Here is a 23,926-nt window from a genome sequence, read left to right as displayed (position 1 = left end):
AGATACGACTTTGAAAAAGACAGTCAAAATTCTTGCCCACCTAGAGACTGTATTCTTGTGGTAGGAGGGAGAATAAACAAGTGAACAAAAATTAAATTACTAGGTTAGATGAGGGAGAAGCAGCTTCTTTGATAATTCTCTTAGGAAAAGATTCTCTGAAGAAGTAATATTTGAACTGAGACTTGAAAGGTAAGAAGAAGCAGTTATTTAAAAAGTCAAAAGACTATTCAAGTTAAGCACAAAGGTGACAAATTGAGAAAGAACTTGGTAAATGTCTGGGGAAGAGAAGGGAGTCCAGAGTGGGTAGAATTAACAAGCAATTATAACTGGGATATTTGATGAGGCTGGAGATGTAGATAAGTGTCAAATAATGCAGGACTTTATAGAATATGGTAAGAAATTTGTATTTTATTACAGGAGTATGGGAAGCCATTGAAGGCACGTGAGAGATGTGATATGACATACTTGAAAAAGATCATGATGGCTACTGTGGAAAAAATGAAGCAGAAGGGAAGTGTAGAAGCAGGAAAATTAATTGGGCTATTGAGTGGTTCAGGTGGCAGATGATGGTGCCATGGAATAGGGTACTAACAGTGAAAATGGAAATAAATAGCCAAATTTCAGACCTATTCCAGAAATGAAATGAACACAACAGGACATGCAGATGGTTTACAGTGGAGAGAGAGGCTAATGGTGAAGAAAAGGGAGATAATAAGGAAGATTCCAAAGTTTAAAGCTTGAACTACTAGGTGGATGGTGGTGACACATACTGAGACGAGAAGATTAAGGGAGGAACCTGTTTATATGTGAGAAATCAAAAGTTAAGTTTGATAATTTTATTAAACATTCAATTGGATAGCATAAGGAATAAGGATTGTGCTGAGAGGACAAGTCTAAGCTAAAAATATAGGTTTACAAATGGTACTTAAAGCCATGGATCTGGATGTAATCCTAGGTGTGGTGGGTGCAGTTAGAAAAGAGGGTCCCTCAAAACAGGATATGGATAGAGAACAGGAATATAGCCCTGAAGTAACCAGCATTTAAATGTGGAAAACAGAAGGAATAGCCAGCAAAGAACATTGGGAAGAAATGGCAAAGGGCTTAGGAGGAAAATGAGAAAAATGGGGTATCTTGAGAGCTGAAAGAAGGGAGTTTCAAAAAGCAGGGCCTGGTCAACTGTGTCAAAACCAGCTGAGAGGTAAAGATGAGAATGGTCCATTAGATTTGGCAATATGAAGACTACTGGTGATTTTGACAAGAGTGGGGAAGTTGAAGAGCACATGCAAGTCTTTTGAGAAGTTATGGATAAAGGGAATTGAGAAACAGGAAGTAGTTGGAATATGATGTGGGGCCAAAGAGTTTAACTTTGTAGATTCTGATTTATGTTTATATGTTGACAGGAATGATCCAGTAGAGGGGAAGAGTGACAACATAAAAGAAGTCCTTGAAAAGACAAGAATGGGGTCTAGAGTAAAAATGGGTTGATTGGATTTTGAAAAAACTTATTTCATTGTAATAGAAGAAAGGTGGGCAAAGGTAAGAATAGTTTATTGATTGAGTGGTGGCAAGATAACCTGGGGTAAGTTGCTTAAACCTACATGCTTCAGTTTTCTTAATAATAGTGTCTCCCTTCTTCAGCTGTTGTGAAGAGTAAATTAGATAAGGGATGTAATAAATAGCAATTCATATGCTGCCAGGCACTCACTAAATATATTTCAATAATTGCCATCATCATTATTGGTCCATCTATCTCATATTGTACATAGATCTGAAACCATTTAGAGCAGCAGCCCCCAACCTTTTTGGCACCAGGTACTGGTTGTGTGGAAGAATTTTTCCATAGATGGGGGAGGAGAGACGATTTTGGGATGAAACTGTTCCACCTCAGCTCATCAAGCATTAGTTAGATCCTCATAAGGAGCACGCAACATAGATCCCTCACATGCAGAGTTCACAATAGGGTTTGTGCTCCTATGAGAATCTAATGCTGCTGTTCATGCGACAGGAGGTGGAGCTTAGGCAGTAAGGTTTGCTGGCCTGCTGCTCACCTCCTGCTGTGTGGCCCAGTTCCCAACAGGCCATGGACAGGTACTGGCCCGGGAGTTGGGGACCCCTGATTTAGAGAATACCATTTAAAATAATACAATTAGAATAAAGATTGTGTATGTCACTGAAGTCAGCATTGTTTCTACTCCTTTCCAGCAGTTTCATTTAAAACTCTACTGGACTGTTCATGTCCCCAAAACAAATTCTATTGAGCAGTTGCACTTGTTTAAGATTTATGTGTGTGTGTGTGTTTAAAGACAACAAAAACTGAAGAAAACAATGTTTACTTCATGCAGAAACTTTCTGTGGACTTGCAAGGTTAGAATTTTGGGCAGATTTAAAGTTGCAAAGAAACAAAGAAGCAAACTATAGAAAGGCCCTCAGATAAAGTCTAAAATTCTGTTTTCATCTTCATCTTTTTTTCACATGCAAACTATTATGTTACAATTTAAGTAGACATAGGTCTATTTGAAAACAATTCTAAGAGTATAAGCTACATTTTGAAAGTTCAACATTCTAACGTTATACCTAATACCTTCTGAAAAGGCCCTGTGAGTGCTGCACCTCTTTCCTTTAAAATGTTCAAACCACTCCTCTTACCCTCCTCTTGTATTGGGGTAACTTAACAACAGGCATTTCCCCAAAAGTGGATCCTCTTTTTATCAGGAGATCCGACTTTACTGTCCTCAATTCAGAAACAGTCTTCTGAGTTCTCAATACACTTTTGGTTATTGCTTTTATGATAGTTGTCTAAATCAATAAATGAGTATTACATATTTTTTATCTCAACATTTTGATTTTTATGAGGATGGGAATAATTTTTTCTGTGAAATTGGATGGCTAAAACAGTAACTGTGACTTCAATCTTCTGGGAAAATATAAGCTGATTTCCTTGATTTATTTTATAAAATTTCATATTTCCATATGTAAATTTGACCTAATATAAATATACAATAAAATATATTTATCAATGACTATCACCCAAGATGGCCCCCCGAGGGTGAATTTCTTGACAAAGAAGTTGCTAACTTCCAGTTGCCAACCACAAAAACAAAGCAGTAGAAAAGATAAGAGGTGTAAGTAAAAAATATATTTAACCTGTATTAACTGAATCAGGTAATTAATGCCTCAATTGAGAGGTTTCATTGTAACAAAAAAGAAAATAAATATGATTCTTTATGTCCTTTACTATGAGGATGCACATATTAATGTATAAAATTCAGCTTGCTTAAATGTGATTTTGAAATTCTATTGATTTATTCAACATATGCATAATATTTCCTTTATGTGTGTAAGGACCCATTTGATAAGATGGTTTAGTGTATGTTAACAACAACGTTATTTTTACTCTAAGAAGAGCTCTTATAAAGTGGAACTTCAATTTTTTGAAATCCTTGAAATTCCCTTAAATTTCCTTAAGTACTGTGGTGTCTTCTCTATAATGAAAACTGAAAAATAATATTATGACTCATTAAATAAACTCAGTAAGTACAAACTTATGTTGAAACTAAACATACAAAATAACTAAAGAAATAACAAAGCATTTTATTTTATTTGAGGAGAAAAAAGAAAAAAGGCTTGGTCTTTTAAAAGGATTAAAATAGACTCAATTTACGGAGTCTTGGAATCTTCACGGCAGCGCAGACGGACTTCCACTCGCCCTCCCCTGCCCCACCTCCTGCACACCTTCTCCTCTTAGTTTATTCACATGTTAAATCTTCCAAGTTTGGCCTGCAACCACTTGACTGGATAAAGCAGGTCACTTGAAAAGGAAGAAAGCCCAATAAAATGAATTGCAAAGACAACAAGATTAAACTGATTGTGCTGTTTTCATACATTGTAGCTGAAATTCTGCAAATATGCAGTTGGCTGTGGTTTGGCATTCAACAGAATGTGATCAGTAAGAAGGAGGAAATTTTATTCTCATTAACTGCTGCAGATTTACTGCAGTGAAAAAGGGCTATGTAACCCAAGATGTGACAGTACAGAAAGATCAAAGCCATGGACTGGAAACTAAATAAACCCTCTGGCTACTTCCTGCAAGGAAAATTCACTTTGGCAACGTAAAACAGAGCCCAGTTAAAAACTACTCTCAGTTTTATGAGCTGTCATAGCAGTTCAAGTGGTTTGGACTGGCTGAGTTTATAACATTATATTTCCTTGTTTTTGTCTTAGATACTTCTGTAAGCGGTTTTAAAGACGCCCCCCACCACTTTAAAAAACACAACAAAAAACTAATTTCTTTTGGTTGAAACCAAGAAGGTAACCACTAAACTTATTAACGCAGGTAGGTCTTCATTTGCAGATTCGTTTCTCATTTAATACAGCTTAATATTTTATTCTTAGATTTATTTGGTAATATAAATTTACTTAATAATTCATCTACAATCTGTACAATTCCTATTCAGAATAAGGCAAATCAGTTAACAGAGCCCATATGGCTCATATCTGAGGAGTGAGCTATTTGCAATAGCACATCTGTAAAGACTATGGGCAATATGGAGATTATGGGAATTAATATTACATTTAAAATTACATTTGAAAACCTGTAGGCCCTAGGTTTTAGCTGTTTCTTAAAAAACAAATATCTTAGAAAAAATATCTAGTTTAATATTTCTAATGTAAGAAATCTAACAACTGTTCACAAATAGTTAAATTACATTGTTAAATCAATCAAGACACCAATAGGCTAGATTAAATCTACTTTAAATTAGAAAATATCCCTGAGTTAAGGAGTAAGCTCAATATCATTACATTCATATTTAAAGGAAATAAAAGATGACATGCTCTATTTCTCTCCCTTATTTTTTTTTAGGGGGAATAGTAATACTTATTAACCAATTATATACAATTTTGTTATTCTCATTATAATATGAAGGAGCAAGCCTTTATGACGGTAATTTGCATTATATTACCTTAAAAATCATTTTTGTTTTTTTAAAATAAGAGCATTTCTAGGTCAAATATGTCATAAGAGCTGTCATCTTTGCTTAAAGACTTTCTACTTTCTTTCCATTTAAATTTACAACTAATTTCTATCTGTAAAGCCAACAAAAATGCAATTAATACATGTGAAAAGTATATGACCTTTAACACTAGATAATCACTCTTAAATGATGATGATATAATTAACTTGCCAGACACAACTGGATTAGCTTCCGTGTCATTTTTTCTAGTACAAAGCTGTACCATAATTGACATGTTAACATTTTTAAAGGTTCCAGTCATGTTCGGGTTACGTTTTAAATTTATAGACTCAATTATGCTGAATTTCTTCTACTAAGTCAAAGTCCTAATGTCACAGGATCCTTGGGGTGTTGCTTTGCCACCCAGAAACCATTGTGGCTGGCGGCACCTTCTCTCTGAGTATTGTTTGTGCCCGCTGGGCTCGTTCTGCCCACTAGGCCTGGTAGGCTGTGCTAAGCTTGAGCTACCAACCTGGATCCCACACCTGCCAAGGGTTAGCCAGGTGTGGAACGGTGAGGGCTGTGTGGGTGAGCAAGCGCAGGGTCTGGTCACCACACACAGCAGGCATGCTGGCTGACTGGCTGCTATGGCAGGGTGGGCAGCTCCAGGCACTGGTACAGGTGCTGGCTCTGTGTGAGGCTGCAGATGGACCAGATGTACTGCACGCAGCTTCTGCTCTGAGCAACTGCGTCTGGATGAGGGGAACACAGAGACGCCCAGAAACCTGGAGAAATCGGGAACCGCAGAGCCCACAGAAGGTGTCACATCCCTGGCTCAGGAGCAACTAGGTCTGGGCTCTTGGAAGAGCCACAGCTCTTCCCTCCTTCTCGTTTCCCACAACATGGTGAGTGGGGGCGACGTGTTTCAGCCCCGTTTGTGTTACAGCTCTTTGAGTCCTGCCATTCAGGTCCCAGGTTCTTGCTTCCCATCCAGGAAGAATGAGGTAAGTGGGCAACTAGAGGGTAAGCAAAGGGGAAGAGGAGCTCCATTGAGTGACAGAACAGCTCTCAGGAGACCCAAAGTAGTGGCTCCTTTCTGCAGGCAGCCTGATGAGTGTCCAGCTCTCAGCAGAGAGGAGATCTGCAGTGCGTAGCTCCTTAGAGCAAGCAGGTAATCCCCACGTCTGTACAAGTCTGGCTGAGCCTGGGGTTTTTATAGGCTCAGAGGGAGGAAGTGCATGCTGATTGGTTCATGGCTGGACATGGACAGGGCCAGAAAAAGTACAAGTTCTCATTTTGGGTGGAAGACTCTACCTGGAACTGGCAGCCTGGTCCCCAGGCTCAGGCCATCCCTGGTTAGAAGGTGGGGTTTCACTGGGGATTCACTCCTTTTTGCCCAGGAGCCTGCCTGTTGCCATCAACATGCCATCCAGGGCACCCAGGCAGCCCATACTAAGCCACCTTCAGCACCCCCTGGCCCCTCTCCCTGAGCTTGTAGGTGCCCAAAGCTTCAGAGGGGGCTGAGGCAGTGGGGGGCGGGGGGGGGGTCTGGTGTGTCAGTACTGCCCCAAGTGCAGGCACACCCAGCCAGGTCATGACAGTGCCTGGGCTTGGCTTCAACTTTGCTGCAAAATTGGAGCAGGCGCCGGCAGCAGGGAGAGGCCAGGGAGCGGAAGCAGGCACTTCCGAACCTGCAGGGGCAGGGGGCCTTCCCCAGGACCCCAAGAGCACAGGGATGACCTGGTCTCAAGCTGTGGCTGGGCGGCTGCAGCTGCGCCCAGGAGCGCGGGGCTCCTGCCCTGCCAACTTGGCAGGGCGCAGGGCTCATGCCTCTTCCCAGCCTGACAGCTCTGTGTAGCTCGCAGTGTCAGCTGCGCCTCCCCAACTGCAGCTGGCATCCCTGCAGCAGCTGCTCCAGATGCGCCACTGCCGCCATCACTAATAAAGTTACAATAAATTTGGTTTTATTTGGGAGCATCTTTGGGCTTTCTATACAGCTAATGTGCATGCCTTCAAAATTTTTGCTCAGATTAGCAGATTTAAATTGAACACTAACTTGAAGAGGGTAGTTCTGTCACAACTTCTCTTGTTTCTAAAGTTTCAAAAGAAAGCGAACCACTTGAAATATTTTTTCAACTCAGGACTATAATTTCTCTAGGATAAAACATCTTCCCAAGTTTCCAGGATTCTAAGCCTTGATTTGTGGCTCATATGTCTATATTTCAGTTAAGTTTACAATTTACTCATGCCGATGTGTGATAATCTAATAAAATCTGCCCTTAAAGGTTATAGGCCCAATTTACTAATAAAACCTAATTCAATTCTCCTTGGGAAATGCAAATCATTAGTGTCCAAGCAGCAGAACTGAATTTCCTTACCTTTTCAATATTAGAAAGAAGCTGTCTCTCTAAGAAGTCTAAACAAATAAATCAGACTAATATATTAACAAGCCCAGGAGGATTCATTTATGAGCATTTATAAAATAATACCATCATGTATGCAAAAATTTAAACTGGTTAATTAGCTGAATAAATGATTTTTAAGAGGCATTTACCCTTCTAGACTGAGAATATCCCACTTATTCCATTCCCATTTTTATACAACTGGATTTAATCTGTAGAGAATTTAGTGAACTAACTACTTAAGATAATTTAAAGGTAGTGAACTAATTACTTAATGTGTTAATAAACCCTTAGCTGCTTGCTTCCAAGCAAATCTGAATCACCAATTTCCAGTAAACCATGTCAAATGTATTAAATCAAACTGGGTAAACAGTATGTCGTGTTGCCCAACAAAACCTACATATCTTACTCTGAATTTTAATAACATTTATTTTAAACTTTCTAAAGTACAGTTCACTGATAAGACTAATATATCTGCTTGTCATCTGGAGGCAATAATGATGTAATAGTAAGAGTGTTGGCTCTTACCAAGCTTAAAGGCTTCACTATTAGCTACCTGGTTTTAGGCTAGTTTCTTAAAAATCTCTGAACCTTAATTTTCACATTGTGAAAATAGGGACAATATTACTCTTTGCCCTATAACCTCACACACTTTTTAATGATCAAATAAGATACATGAAGATTTAAATGCAAGATAAATGTAAGTTATTAGTCTTCACATACTTAGATTTAGAGTAAAAAGGCTTAAACATTTTATTCTTTGAATCTTTTAGAAGGCTCCTAAGGTATTCCACCTTCTTAACTAAAAAAGTAATTGGGACAGCTGCTATGAAAGTATACAGAAAGAAAAAAGGGATTTCATGTAAAGATTATGTAAGATAAAGACTGCTGTAGTATAAAAATTTTTTATTTGCTTTGATTTTTTTCTCATTAATTAGAACTATGTTGTAACATGGCTATTGCACTCTTGTTCTCCTGTTTTTACCATCCCACAAGTTTAAGAGTAAAATGACCACTTAATTATCTTAGGAATAATTTTACTTGTCATATACTATTTCTTATGGTTTTACTCAAAAAATTTTACTGTACACTTCTGCTTCATTAATACTGAAGAAGGTGGAAATAACTTAAAATTATTTCTATTGGTTTTACCTACCTATGTCATTTATTACTTGGCTTGAAATAGATGTTTACATATATTGAAAATAATGTCATTTAGATAACTGAATACAATTATAACAAAAATTTGCACAGATCTGAGTATTTTTAGATCAAATCATATACCATGCCCGAATCACAGCAACTTTTAAAAGTAAACACGACACTGTATTATTATCCAACCTTACTGTTGCTATAAAGAGGTTCTACTGAATATGTTTAAATCATGACTTAAAATTCTATTTAAATTGAGAAGCAACCCTTGCAAATATCCCAACCTGGATCCAGCTAAGAACAAGTATTAGGGACTTATGCAAATGTGCATGTCAAGAACAAAGTGTAAATAAAATGTATGACAGTGACTTGCATTCAATGACTTTTTGTTTTTTTTAATATTATTGTATGTTTCATAATAGACTCACCTTAAAATATGTTTACATATTAAGAGTAAGTCAACAAATCTGTTATAATGTTTTAATACATGAAAATCAATATAAATGGATTGAGCAAATATTCTCAACCATACTGTCTGCTATCCGTTACTAGAATTACAGATGTGGCAGTGATGTATCCAATTTTATGCTATCAAAACATCATATGTGAATAAAATTTTTATAAAAAACATTTTTAATAAGGAAGAGGAAAATTAAAAGTTCACTGTGGTAAATCCTTTAAAAAGTGAAGAAGTTTATGAAAGGTGGATATTTATTGCTAAATGTATCTATTTTGACTTATTTTGACATTCACATATAAAGTTTACTTAGAGTACCAGTGTAATATAATCTAGTATGTAGACAAAAATCTCATGGCACAAAAATAATGTTGTAAAAATGTTTATTCCACTATCCTCAATGTATCAATTTTCTTTGACACATAATAACTTATTTATCAGTCTTTATGCTTATCTCTGATTATTTCATAAGGACAAATTCTTAGAAATAAAGTTATAGAGTAAAAGGAAGTAAACAATCTAAGGCTCTTGTTCTTTATTACCAAATGCCTTTCATAAAGGTTTTATTAAATTCCACAAGAGGTGTTTTAGGAGTACTGTTTTGCTCTGATGTATGGGTATTAGCATTAGAAATTATTTGGCAATTGACAGGTGAAAATGTTATGTCTGCTTTATTTTGTAACCACCATGTCTAGAAAAATGGCTCAGTTTTTTTGAAAGGCTTCATAAAGCATGTTTTCTGCTGAGAAAAAGTAATAAAAAATTCACAAATAATAGAAAAACTATGATCATCTTTGGTAAAAAAAGTAATAACACACTAAATAAAGCAGTATTTTAGTCAATGATTATTTTAAAAAGATTTTATAGGGTTTTAGCAATTAGGTTAGTTCTTACAATGCTGAACAAATGGTTGGTGTCAATGTCTATCAAAGAAAATGCTTCTGAGAGGTTCTTTTCACTTTTTTGATCCTTTCATCTAATTGCTATGCTATGGCCACAGTAATGAAGATTATTAGAACTTGAATTATTAGAACAAATTATTAAAAATTGATAAAGGACTTATCAAAGAAGGAATTTTGCAGGCATATTTACTTTTGTCTCAATATAAAAGAATTTTTTGCTTGGCCAAATTAAGGGCTGTAAAATAGACAACTTAGTTTCTCTTTTGAATAACTGCTTTGAAACAAACTAATAATATATAGTTCTAGTAATATGTAGTTCTTTAAACACTGCACAATGCCTTTTAGACAGAGAATATGTAATTTTGAGGTTGCTTTCTCAAGGGAAAAAACAGTAAACTAAATAGCTGAGTATAATTAAAGCAGCCTTACAGCTAAACAATAAGTCTAATTTTTTTATATGTAGAATTCTAGAATTAAAAAATCATACATTTAAAAATTTGGGTAAAAGATTATTTCTTATATTTTAAAGAAATAATTTGTTAGTTCTCCTCAGTATGATTTTTAAAAGTACAACTAATATCCAACTGTGATTTAATATTTGAAAAAAAAAAAGAGACCAAAATAGAAGGCATATGTATATGTAATATATAATACATATAATGCATAAAAAAGTTAATATTAAAGTACTCTAAGAAAAGAAAAAGAGGCAGGCTATAACACACACATAGAAAATGAAAGTTTAAGAGTCAGATGGCTCAGATAATGCATACATCTAGTTTGTCTTTGACCCCACTGAAATGGTCAGTAAATGACATCACTGTGCCAACCACAAAGAAGAACTCCAGGCTCTCTGAAAAATATTTTTCAAAGCCCCAAGGAAACCTAAGCAGTCTCTGCAATTTTTTTTCCAGTTTATGAAAATTGGATTCCTATAAAAGAAAAATGGACCATTTTTACTGCAACAAAAACTGATTTGTAAAAGCTGGAAGCGGTTTAAAAATACCCTTAACATGCGGTTCTTGTTAGTCTTGAAAAGTTATAATAAAAAAATGGTCCAAAAATATGGTGCAGATACATGGTATACATAACTGGAAAAAAAGCTAGTCTTGCTCCTATTATTTTTAATTAGCTTCAAAAGCAAGTTCCACTTTACTTTCTAACACCAGTTCAGATTTTGGGAGGGGAAGATTTACATTTGACGCTCTGGGATTGGCAACTCCGTAGCTAATGCCTTAGAGCCCTAATGCATTTTGCATTAGCTCTAAACCTTGGGAAATTCTGGCGCCAAGAGATTCAAACCGATAGTGACACATGTCTAAAACCCAGGATTCACTGTCCAACTGCCAATATCTATTTTATCAAACATCCAGTCTTCTTATAGAATGGGATAGATGAGTTTGACAGTTTTCACTGTTTCCAATTAAACTGCCTTGCTATCTTACAAAAATGCAGGTATTCAGATTAAGAAGGACCCCCTGACTTGGATTTTAAGAAAAATACCAATTTCAACTATTTAAATTCTTCTCTAAATCTGGCTTAGTTTCTCAGATTTTAATACATTCATCCTATTACTGAACCTTGTCATTTTATGAAGAAATAAATAATTTTTCTTTAAACAATTAAAAAAACCCTTGTGTCATACAAATTAGCAATTTGTTATTTATTACATGAATCCACTCAAACTGAAATATTAAGAAAACAGAGAATGAAAAGCCATGAGAACAGGCTGAAGAGTATGCCACTTGGCACTGTCATATTGTTTCGTGTTTTATCCCACATATTGTTATACTTAAATCATTAAAAACAATGGTAAAACAATGTTTTACCATTAATGTTTTATCATTAAAAACAATGATAAAAGTTCACCTTTTATACATTAATCAAGTATTACTCTTTCTCCAGATAACTTGACAGTGCTTATTTATCAAAGACATATGAAGAAGAAGCAGGGAAAGAATTTATAAATCATCTGGACCATTTCCCTGATTTAAAGGAAAAACACCCAACAACTCCAAATAGATAATTTCATCTTTTTAAGATATTTAGAGAATCAGCTTTTTCAATATGTAAAGATCAATTCAGCTATTATTCTTTCACAGTTAATACAAATTCTTCATGTTGTCCATTAAGTCTGCTTATTCTCATCTTTACAGTAGAGATGAAGAACAGTTCAACAACTTCTCTTTAATTAACTTGCATTTCTTGAAAAAGATTCCTACTTTGCTTAAAATCAGTTAAAATTAAAAATTTCAAAAATATTTTTGAATGACTATTATTTAGTTTAATGAGATTTAAATTCACCTATAGGGTATCAGGAGCTGAAATGTAGCCATAGTTTAAAATTTCACATTATGCAGCAAAATTATCATATTAAAATATGTGAATAATTATGTAACGATTTAAAATACTTAAATCTTTGAATTGAAAAATATGCCACTTTCAGATCCCTAGGTACTGTTAAAAAAGAGCTTAGAGGTCCTATTAAAAGGAGAATCTTAACCAACCACAAATGATTGAATAAAAGCAAAAAAGCAAATGATTCCAGAGTAAGTCAGTAAAACGAAATGTGAAAAAGAAGACTATGAATCTTTGGCTATATTGTGTAATCCATCTGTGGCTCTGCTGATAACAGTTTAGGGTCCCTTTTCATTTGTTCTATTACCTACCACAAAATTTGAGGAAATTCATTGTGAATTATTTCTTCTAAATATGAAAAAAGTGATATAGTTAAATGTGATTGAAGGCCTTAAAAATTACAAAAGACAAGAGATGAAAGTCTTAACTTTCTCAGGGAAAGTTCTTTCTACAGGGCAAACAATTCTCAAATGAAAATAATTATAAAATTGTTATCATTCTTTTGATGTGAAAAATAGTCTACAGTAAGTTTTATTAACTAATCTTTTAAGTCAATATTACTGGGATATGTCTTTTGTGAAGTAAAAGAAGCTACTTAAATATTTTTACTTTTGAAAAGAAAGTAAAGGTACAAAGGTAAAAGGATTTTCCCAAAGTCATATAAAAAAATCTTATTAACAGAATGGAGGAATAAAATCCTGAAATCTTTGGACCCAGTACATAACTTGTGGAATACATTTATCTCTCTCAAAACTTTTATTATTTTATAAAGTAATCATTTTTTAATACTAGAAATTACAGATTTTGCTGAATTGAGCAAAAAAGGATTGTTTTCTATATTTTAGTGAAAATGTTTAGTTTTTTAAAAGTCACATAATTAAATTTAAAAAAAGCAAGTCTTTCTCAAATAAGTAATGCATGATTTATAGCAGTTGGTTTTCTTTAGATTCACAGTATCTGCAGGAGATATAAAAATAATGTTTTGCTAAAAGTAAAACATAAATGGCAGAATAATTAATCTTATAAATGCTATAAGCAAAATTTTTCAATATAAATATTAAGATCACATATCTAAATCATTTCCTCCTTTCCCAATTATGTTTCAGAAAACATTTGTACAGTGAATTGTCACCTGATAGAGTACAGTATTTATAATGATTAAACAGAGCCTCTATTTAAATAATTATAGCTAATAAAGCCAGAAGCATCAGAAGTAATCAAAAGCCATATGCTTTCTAGTATTTAACCATGTTTAGCTTTTATTTCCTAAGGCAAGGTGTTTCTTACTATGACAATCTAGTACACAGATGAAACAATTTTTAAAGGGCTACTATTTATTTAAAGTACACTACAGAACACTGAACTACACATAAGGTTATTACATTTCATGTAATACTCCTATGATTTTCCACTATACTTTTAAACTTTGGGTCATGACCATCAGCAAGTTGTAAAATCAATTTAGTGAGTTGCAGTTTGCATTTAAAACAGGAAATGGAATATAATAAAATATAATTGTGTATTACAGGTAGAGTACCATTTTAAGAAATTTTTGTTTTACATGTATATATAGGTAGATAAAGATATGTAAACAATTTACATATATATGTACAGGTAGATACATGTATATGTATATAACAAATATGTATGTATGCATTAAGTTCAAATATGAAAGGTATTTCTTTTAATACGGGTTGTGATCAAAAAGCTGAAAAATCACTACAGTATGTTTTGTGTCCTCCAAATGAGGCAGCATGTTATACTGGAAAGAACATAAACTTTGGTGATACATACACCTGAGTTCAAATTTTTGCTCCATCATCCTACTTGTGTGAATTGGTTAGTTAATCTTGAATTTTTAGAGCTGTGATTTCATCAGTAAAACATACAATAATACTTGTTTTAAAATGTTGCTGTGCAAGTTAAAATAAATAAGATGAATATTTGTAAAACAGATTATATACAATGGATAATCGATAATGGTTGAAATTACTTTAATTAGTATTAAAATAACATTACAAGTGATCATTAAGAGTTATTGCACATTGGTCACAACTGTATTGTTCATTTAAAAAATACATGAACATATCTTACACATAGAAAATAGCTTATCCTAATGAAAAGTAGAATTTAAGAAGAAAAAAATTAATAATTTAATGAAAATTAATAGGCTTAAGGGAAAATAACACTGTAACTGTTCACTGGACTAGCTTAATGTGAAATGTCAACGGTCAGCCTTAATCAAAATATTACACCTCTAGGAATGATATGAAGAGAAAAATATTGTTTATACTTTCTGGCGAGATTTTTAAAATCTATTATATTATTATGTAATAAAGCTGGATATATGCTGTGGGGAACTTTATTATAATTGCAAAACAATACTGGCCTGACTTTTTTTTTCTCTTAAATATTTTAATAAAATGCCATCTAGGGAGGAAAAGTCTTCAATTTAATAAAAGCACCAACTTTTTAAAAACAGCTATGTCTTGGGTAATTGTTAAAATACACGTCTTCTGTTCTCATTTTATATTCTAATGGCTTTGGAAAACACTCAGAAACAATCTGCATCCATTAATTAGGCAAAAGTATTGTTTGTGTCAAGAGACAATCTCTATTTTCCAACTTGAAGAGCATATTTTTAGATCTGTGATCCCCTTTCTCTTTTTTTTGAGATGAGTCTCGCTCTGTCGCCCAGGCTGGAGTGCAGTGGCATGATCTCGGCTCACTGTAAGCTCCGCCTCCCGGGTTCACACCATTCTCCTGCCTCAGCCTCTTGAGTAGCTGGGACTACAGGCGCCCGCCACCACACCAGGCTAATTTTTTGTACTTTTAGTAGAGACGGGGTTTCACCATGTTAGCCAGGATGGTCTCGATCTCCTGACCTCGTGATCTGCCTGCCTCGGCTTCCCAAAGTGCTGGGATTACAGGCGTGAGCCACCGCACCCGGCCTTGTGATCTCCATTTTTTAAATACAGAAAATGTGACTTCGTAAGTTAATTTAAAATCAAACAAACATGCCCTTGAAAAGATTGAGGGGTTTTTTTTCCCCTCTTAATGAAAAAGAAGGGAAATGGAGAGTGAAGAGGATTTTAGTTTTCCAAAAGCAACAGATACCACACATTAGATTTTTCCTGGAAAACTGTTTACCTGCCAGGAAATGAATGCTGCCCAACGACATCTCCATTTTGAAGGTGGTAATCATTGAAGAAATCGGGACTTATGGCTCCTTCAGAGGCAATTAATCCATCTAGAAAGAAAAAAAATGGTAACCAGTAAAACACATGTGTAGGAAAAACCAGTCTATCAAGCAATACAATAAGAAAATAACTTGTATATTTAATCTATAAAGAAAAATGTTAGCATGACATGCTGTTCTCTCTGGGAGTATGAACAGACAACTGTATGTACCTTAAGTACTGGTTCACAATAATGCAGCACAACAACTGAACATTCATTGAGAATCTACTATGTATTTGGCATTATATGAGTACAGAGAGGAATTAGTCTCTGCCTTCAAGCAGGCTTATGGTCTCGTATGGAGAAGGAAGAAAAAGATAAGGAAGGGAAGCAAGGTGGGGACAGACAGTAAGGATGGTTCAGGCTAAGGAAATAGAACAAATAAAGGCAAGGAGGTATTAAATAGTTTGGTATTGGTAAAGGGTAATACTTTATTGTATTTCATAGCTTTATTAGTGTAGCATGATTAGGGAATCAGATATACCAAATAAAATAAGTGAATTTCTAAATAAGCAATACTTGACAGTTTAAGTGCCAGACATTAAAACACACGCACAAACTTACATTAGAAATCTTCATATAGTTTACACTCCTTATATTCTTAAAAGGATATACTATACATAAATATTCCTTGATTATTCAATATTCATTATAAATACTAAATATTGTACAGTCCCTAGGGTTGTGAGATATATCTGATTACCTATGCTAAATAGCTCTATACTAGTATGCTTTTTTTCTTTGCTTATAAAGTGCTTCTTTACCTAAATTTAAGTATTTGTTAAGACATTTTCCTGATTATAGAGTTATACTACTTTCTCATTTGTTCCAATCTAAGAATCTAGATAACCTATTTTTGATAGAATTATGAATAAGTTAAGAATAAAAAGAATCTAAGGAAAAAAAGATCTAAGTGATGGCTTCAGAGCTGTTCAATGAATAGAACAAATACGTTAGTATATTGCTTTTGTAATAACTATTTGGATAGCTTTGAGGCCTTTCAAAGTTTCCTTTTCTGAAAGTATGCTGGGTTGTTGAGTAGCCTGCAGATAAACATTAGCTAGGTCATACCCACCACATTGTTTATACATTTGGCACACAGTATAGGCAAATTATTCAATCACCAAATGATTATTTTATACTTAGCACATGCATAATACTGTGCTAGGTCCTGTGGGAAATGTATAAAATTACAATACATAACCTCTGTTTTTAAGAATTTTAGTTTAAGTGAAATATAAGACAGACACTTAAGATGCAATTAAAATGTAATTTATAATAAATGATATACAGAAGGAATGGATATAAGTACCAAATAAGTGTGGAGGCAGTAAAAGCTATAGAGGGGTCAGAAAATTCTACTTTGAGGGGAGGAGGCAGAAGTGTAACAGATTTGAGTCTGGAAAGACAGGTAATAGTTAAATGACGAAATCTGTTTGAGGAATAAGGGTCTTAAAAATTGAGTGAATGGTAAAACTAAGTAATACAGTTGGCAAACGAATTAAGTGGGGTAATTTGTATTTCCATAAGACTCCCATACTACTCATTTGATACATATATCCATTTGTTACACATCATATATTAATGACATATTATTATTTGTCAAATTGTTAATGGACGCCTTTGGTATTTGTCCTACTACTTTACTAATTTAAAATACTTAAGAGATTGCTTGAGTTTATACTGAAAGTGTCAGTAATATTTAATCCAGTTTTTATGTCCACTAGAAGTTAAAGTTTCTATAAATCAAAAAGACCAGCTAAACACTGAAAAGTTACAAAAAAATGAAATCATGGAAAATGACAAGACACCACAGACTGATAGTAAAGCAATGTAAAAAAATCAATTTTATGTGGATTCTAGTCATATAAAAATTTGTGATTTTATATGGTAAACTTTTTAAAAATGGCTGGGATTTTGTGAAAGTGGCTAAAACTAACGAGGTTAAGAACACAAAAATCAACAAGTTCCTCTGTTAAATTAAAACCAAAGAATTGAGAATCAGAGTTTAAGAAACCTGCCAATTTTAGAGGAACAAAGCTAAGTAAAATGCCAAAATAAAATATATGCCACACGTGGAAAACACACACAAAGATATTTGGCATGCCAATAAAATAAAAGAATTTAACACTAAGAAATTTTCATAAATAAAGCCAAATAAAAAGATACGTGAATTATGTAAAAAAGTTTATAAAATATGACATAGTGAAGTGATCCGGATTAGGTAGAAATTAAGTAAAAATCTGACCAAATTCTCAACATCTTATTTTTGATTCAGAATGCCTATTGTCTTCAAAGGGAACAATGAATAGCAAAAGGACAAATAGAATACAGGGCACTAGAAAATGGGCAATCATCAAATAGTGATCAAATTAAAAATTTTTTACTTTAAAGATTCAGCCAGAAATTTTATCAATCCAGAATACAACTAGTTCAATAATATGTCTACTCTTATGTGAATAAAAAAAGAGTAAATTTATACGTCTGAAGTTCTTTTTTTTTTTTTTTTTTTTTAGACACAGGGTCTTGCTCTGTTGCACAGGCTGGAGTGCAGTGGTACAATCACAGCTCACTGCAGCCTCAAACTCCTGGGTTCAAGTGATCCTCCTGAGTAGCTGGGACTACAGGGATGTGTACCACCACATCTGGCTAATTTTTAAAATTTGTTGTAGAGACGGGGTATTGCCCAGGCTGGTCTTGAACTTCTGGCCTTAAGTGATCCCTCTTGCCTCCGCCTCCCAAAGTGCTGGGAGTATAGGTGTGAGCTACAGTGCCCAACTTCATTTTTAATTTTCCTAGGACACTGTGGTTGATTCAGTAAACTGCAGCTTCTACAGTGCCCTTTATGGCTTGACAAAAGTTAGGCAGCTCTGACATATGAGTAATCTTTCTTTACTAGAATGAGGTATAAAAATTCCGTTAAAGCCTCTCATCTCAAGCACCTCAACTTCTTTGGAAACATCTAATTTTTTCTTAACATGGTTCCACCAAAATTAATTCTTTTAGGGAAATATTTAAAAAGAATCATAGCTTCTTATTTATTCTCCAAATAAATCTAGGAGTGTCTTAAATTCCTACTCTATACTTGTGGTTTCAAAGATACTAACAAGGAACTAAAGTATTTCATGTAACATTTAAATGACCAGAGAACAAACAGGGTACACAGATGATATACACCATAACACTCTAAGCTATAGAGTATTATACACATTTACAGTACTCAATTATATAAAACCTTTTAGACCACAGTTATAAAGCACGCCTTTCTGAGATGCCCCAAGTTAAGATGATAAAGACAGTTATGAACAAAACAGAGCATATACTAGAACAGTGATGAAACCAAAGCAAATTTGTTGTCAACACAGGTAATTTATCAACCTTCTGATTTCTGAAAGCCAGTTTTAAAAAACTGGCTTATAAACATTGTGAATTTAAAAAAATACAAAAACTCAATATCTTCTTATATATTATCTTGTATATCATATATTCTTACTGAAATACAGTTCTTTTTTTTTTTTTTTAACTCTTTTTCTTTTTGAGATGGAGTCTCGCTTTGTTGCCCAGGCTGGTGTGCAGTGGCATGATCTTGGCACACTGCAACCTCCGCCTCCGGGTTCAAGCGATTCTCCTGTCTCAGCCTCCCGAATAGCTGGGATTACAGGCGTGTGCTACTACATCTGGCTAATTTTTGTATTTTCAGTAGAGACGGGGTTTCACCATGTTGGCTAGGCTGGTCTCGAACTCCTGACCTCAAGTGATCCACTTGCCTTGGCCACCCAAAGTGCTGGGATTACAAGCATGAGCCACTGTGCCAGGCCAACTTTTTTTCTTAAAGAGACAGGGTCTTGCTATTAATAATTGGCTCAGGTTGGAGTGCAGTGGCTGTTCACAGGCATGATCTCACTACTGATCAGCATGGGAGTTTTGACTTAACCCCTTTTGGATCTGGGCCAGTTCACCCTTCCTTAGGCAATCTGGTGGTCTCCAACTCCCAGGAGGTCACCATACTGATGCTCAACTTAGTGGGGACACCTGATTGGCATAGCTCACTATAATCCAGAGCTCTTAAAACTCAAGTAATCCCCTCACCTCAGCCTTCTGAGTAGCTAGGACTACAGGCACATGCCACTATGCCTGGGTAATTTCTTTTTCTTTTCTTTTTTTGGTAGAGATGAAGTCTCACTACATTGACCAGACTAGTCTTGAACTCCTGGCCTCAAACAACCCTCCTGCCTTGGCCTCTCAAAGTGCTGGCATTAGAGCTGTGAGCCACCATGCCCGACCTCTTTTTATTTCTTAAAGTCAAATGAAAACATAATATTGGGCTCTTTGGTGAACTAGCTAAAGGTGAAATTGTGACTGTATGGGAGAAAATAGATGTCAATAGTGTAGAGTATGAGAAAAAGAAATAACTAAAATGATAAATCTTATTAATAATTTATTTGACTATACTTTACAAGACAGATCACAGAAATACATAGGTAGTATGAAAACTATGTTTTTTACAATATTCCTGAGATAGAACAAACTATTTTAAGCTTCATATTCCAGTAATACATTCACATACTAAGAATAAGATTCACTACAATTAATGAAGAACAATTAAAAAATAAAAAGTCATTTAGATATATGTAGTAGCAATACGGCTTTATAAATGACAAAATATTTCCTCTATGGGTAAAAGTACTAAAGCAAACAGCTTCATTTTCATAATAGCAAAGGATACTAAGTAGTGACTACAATCACAATAATTTTAGACTAAGTAAAAAATACTGTAACTAAAGGAGATGCTAGTTTTGTATTTCACATGATAATACTAAGATTGTTTTTTTAAAAACATGGGAGAATCATATACATTTGACTATTAAATAGTCTGAAAATACAGAGAGTGATGCTAATGACTAGAAAATAGCAGATGCCATTTCATTTTAAAGTAAAAGATAAGACTCAGGGAATTATGAGCCTCTCAGTTTAACCTCTGTGGCTGAAAAGCTGCTAAAGCTGTTCTTATCAGAAACAGCCTAAATTTTCAGGGAGACCCAGAGGCTTAAAAACATGGCTCAAGCATTCAAACAAATCTGCAGTAGTACAAATTTATCTGATGTTTTCTGAAGCTACAATCATACACAATAAAGGAAAGGAGGAGGCTGATATTATCTAGATTTCCATGAGACACATCAAGAAATGCTACAGGGATTCATTTAGTCCACGGACTATCCATGGAAAATGATGTAGGTAAAACAATTACTAAACTAAAAAAAATTGCTTGCTATAAGAAATTTAGTTTTAGACTCACAGCATGTAATTTCTACTGTCAAATGTCTATCATATCATCAGGCTACAGATAAAAAAACCTAAATGTTTCTAAGTTTGGTGTATGAAAATATACATAACTGTTTTCTCACAAAAGCATAACTTATACATTGTAATTATAAAGTATCAGAAAAATATTTAGGATTTTCACTTTAAGAGGTTAATTTAAATTAATTTTGGAAATGTGGTATAACTGTTTAGAAATCTGTTTTGAAATTTTAATTGTATTAAAACAACAATGATGAATACTGAGGTGGTTAATAGCTTTATCTGGTTTTGGAAACTGGTAATTGATTCATTATGAAAGGTAGCTATCAATCTTCAAAGCAAGAAACTTGATTCCAAGAATATTCTGATTTCTATTAAAAAAATTCGCATCATATATATTTTACATCATCTTACTTCATGAACACTGAATATGTAAGGAACAGCTGTTTGCCATTACCGAACTAAGAAATTCTGTTTGGTTGAAATTAATGATCTACTCCATCTGGTTTGAAACACAAAGCAGCATTTCATAACTACTGTAAAGTTCAGTTAGGAAGAAATCTATTTGATTTTCAGAGTAAAGCATAAGTTTTCCATGATTTAAATATCTATACCAAATACAAAAAATAATACATAATATCTATGGAAAATTTGCACAATACGCAATTAAGAAAACACATGAATGAAAATGTGAGTGGTATTATTAATGTGAGTACAGTGATCAGATGTAATAGTAATTTACATAATCATCAATCATTGATCAAATTGTTCAGATAAAATGAGATAATACACAAAATATTTAGAGAACATATACTGAGAACACTAAATGCATAGTAGAAACAACATAGTAGAAAAAAACGTGAGTCACTAATTCATATATAATCACCTTAATGATTTTTATCTTCAACTTGCTAGAGATTTTAATTATTATAGAAATCCTTTCCTTCCTCTCCTCAACTAAATGACTTCAATGAAGTAATATTAATGTTGGCAACAGTACACAACAGTGAGAGCTGGAATATGCAAAAACTTACCAATCTTTGTGTCAAACTCATCCTTGGAAAAAGGTAGTAATGCAGAATCAAAAAGGTTATAATACATGTAAGATTTACATAAATATTAAATTTTACCTTAAAAACATTAGCATACTTTAGAAAGAATAAACAATTACTCTAAAGTGCCTAAATCATCCCCAAAGTTACCATATAGAGTTTGGTAGTTTGAAACTAAAGCAAAACCATGACAAAATTAAACTGTTAAGATTAAATACCTTGGAAAACAAATGATGAATAAATTATGCATTTAATAAATGCAGAAGAAAAATGAATATTACATTTTTGAACAGAAGTCAGAAATCTTGAAGTTGTCCATTTAAGTTACACATTCTAGCAATTAATAAACTTCTAAGAACAATTAATTTTCCTGGCTACAGTGTTTTAGGGAGATTCCATCAAAGACTAACTTGGAAAAAAAGTGGTAAGTTAATAGGTTTGCTTATTATATATAGATGTTACATCTAAAATCATTAGCAGACAATTCATAAACTAAAAGAAGTGCTTATTAAGCTTGGGAATGTGCAAGGCTGGCTGACTAAAATCTCTATTCATAGCATATAACCTGTTTATTTTCGCTTTGGTTATCACCTGAGTTGTAGAAAAGGTCAGGTCTTTCGAGAATATCTCCTTCATGAATGTATGGCTCAATTCGATCATCACCATACAAGTACTGCTCACTCTCATCCATCTGACGACTCTCTACCATCTCCAGCCACTGAGAGTTATGCCAGCGAAACTTTTCACTCTGAATTTTCTTAGCCCATTCTTCATCATATTCCTATTGAAAACAAACAGTCAACTGTTATTATATAAGCTAACTCACTTGGCACTCAGACGGCAATATTTTTATCTCTTGAGAATTTTGGGGGGCCTTCATTGGGTCAGAGGAAGCACTAAAAATACCTGTTCAGGATTATTTTATATAATAGCCAACGAAAAGCAATTACGTACATAAAGAAGTCTGTGTTTGTATTATCGATCACTAATGGCAATGGCAAACACTAGAAAAGTTTAAATTTCATAAATTCTTATTTAATATTACATAAATATTGCCAGAATTTAAGCAAGCAGTAAGACTTCAGTTTCCAAAGAGTTCTTGTGACTATAATGAAAGTTGACCTGAGAACAAAATGGATTTCAATTGCACAGGTCCACTTATACACGGATTTTTGCTCCACCTCTGCCACCCCTGAGACAGCAAAACCAAGCCCTCCTCTTCTTTCTCCTCCTCAGCCTACTCAATGTGAAGACAATGAGGATGAAGATCTTTATGATGATTCACTTCCACTTGGTGAATAGTAAATATATTTTCTCTTCCTTATGATTTTCTTAAAAATATTCCTTTCTCTAGCTTACTTTATTGTAAGAATACAGTATATAATACATATACAAAATATGTGTTAATCAACTGTTTATGCTATTAGTAAGGCTTCCAGTTAACAGTAGGCTATTAGTTTATGTTTTCGGGGAGTTAAAAGTTATACATGGATTTTCAACTGCGTAGGGGGATTGGTCCCCTAACACCTGTGTTGTTCAAGAGTCAACTGCATTTGTGGCACTAATGACAGGTAGTTAGCATAAAATAACATATTTTGCTGTATCTTTTAGTCTAGATAACACTGGGGGAAGTACTGTTAAAGTATTGTTTTAGCTGCTAAAATGGTTTACTACAGAAAACAAATATCAGAATTGAATTTAATTTTTGTTCCAACCACAAATTAATGATCTTATCTTATTTAGTTGTAATTATTTCTTTAAATGCTTCTTGTTTTGATCATAAACTCCTATGGAGCAAGATTGGGTTATTCACTGACAGGTGTATCTGTAACATTTGTCAGAGTCACTGACAGGTGTATCTGTAACACTTGTCAGAGATAAAGTTCTTGGTGAATGGTTTTGAAGGACAAATAGGCAAATTACTGTAAGCTACAGCAGAACTTCTCCATCTACTACTTGTCCCATAGGTTGCAGCTACTACTGAGTAGTGTATTGCTTTAACAACGGATAGCAGAAATGATAGCATGGATAGAAAATAAAAGGCTTCAGATATTTCATGTCATTGTTAGAGTTCTTGGTTTTAAATTCCTCTGTCATATCTTTAAACACATTT

At 34.1% G+C, this 23,926-nt stretch overlaps 1 protein-coding gene across 3 annotated transcripts in view; it reads right to left on the bottom strand.

Annotated features, from left to right (window-relative positions):
- Positions 1 to 23,926, bottom strand: part of KIFAP3 (kinesin associated protein 3) — a 165,353-nt gene that overhangs the window by 17,244 nt on the left and 124,183 nt on the right. For all 3 annotated transcript variants that reach the window (XM_054495339.1, XM_054495347.2, XM_054495355.2), the window contains exons 18-19: positions 22,405 to 22,594; positions 15,371 to 15,470 (exon numbers count right to left, since the gene is read on the bottom strand). In XM_054495339.1, coding sequence (XP_054351314.1) covers positions 15,371 to 15,470; positions 22,405 to 22,594 — 290 coding nt within the window. The remainder of the gene's footprint in view (positions 1 to 15,370; positions 15,471 to 22,404; positions 22,595 to 23,926) is intronic.

This window comes from Pongo pygmaeus, chromosome 1 (assembly GCF_028885625.2).
Source record: "Pongo pygmaeus isolate AG05252 chromosome 1, NHGRI_mPonPyg2-v2.0_pri, whole genome shotgun sequence".
NCBI lineage: Eukaryota > Metazoa > Chordata > Mammalia > Primates > Hominidae > Pongo > Pongo pygmaeus.
Note: the sequence above shows the minus strand (reverse complement) of the source record. Positions and strands in the feature narration are given on the sequence as shown.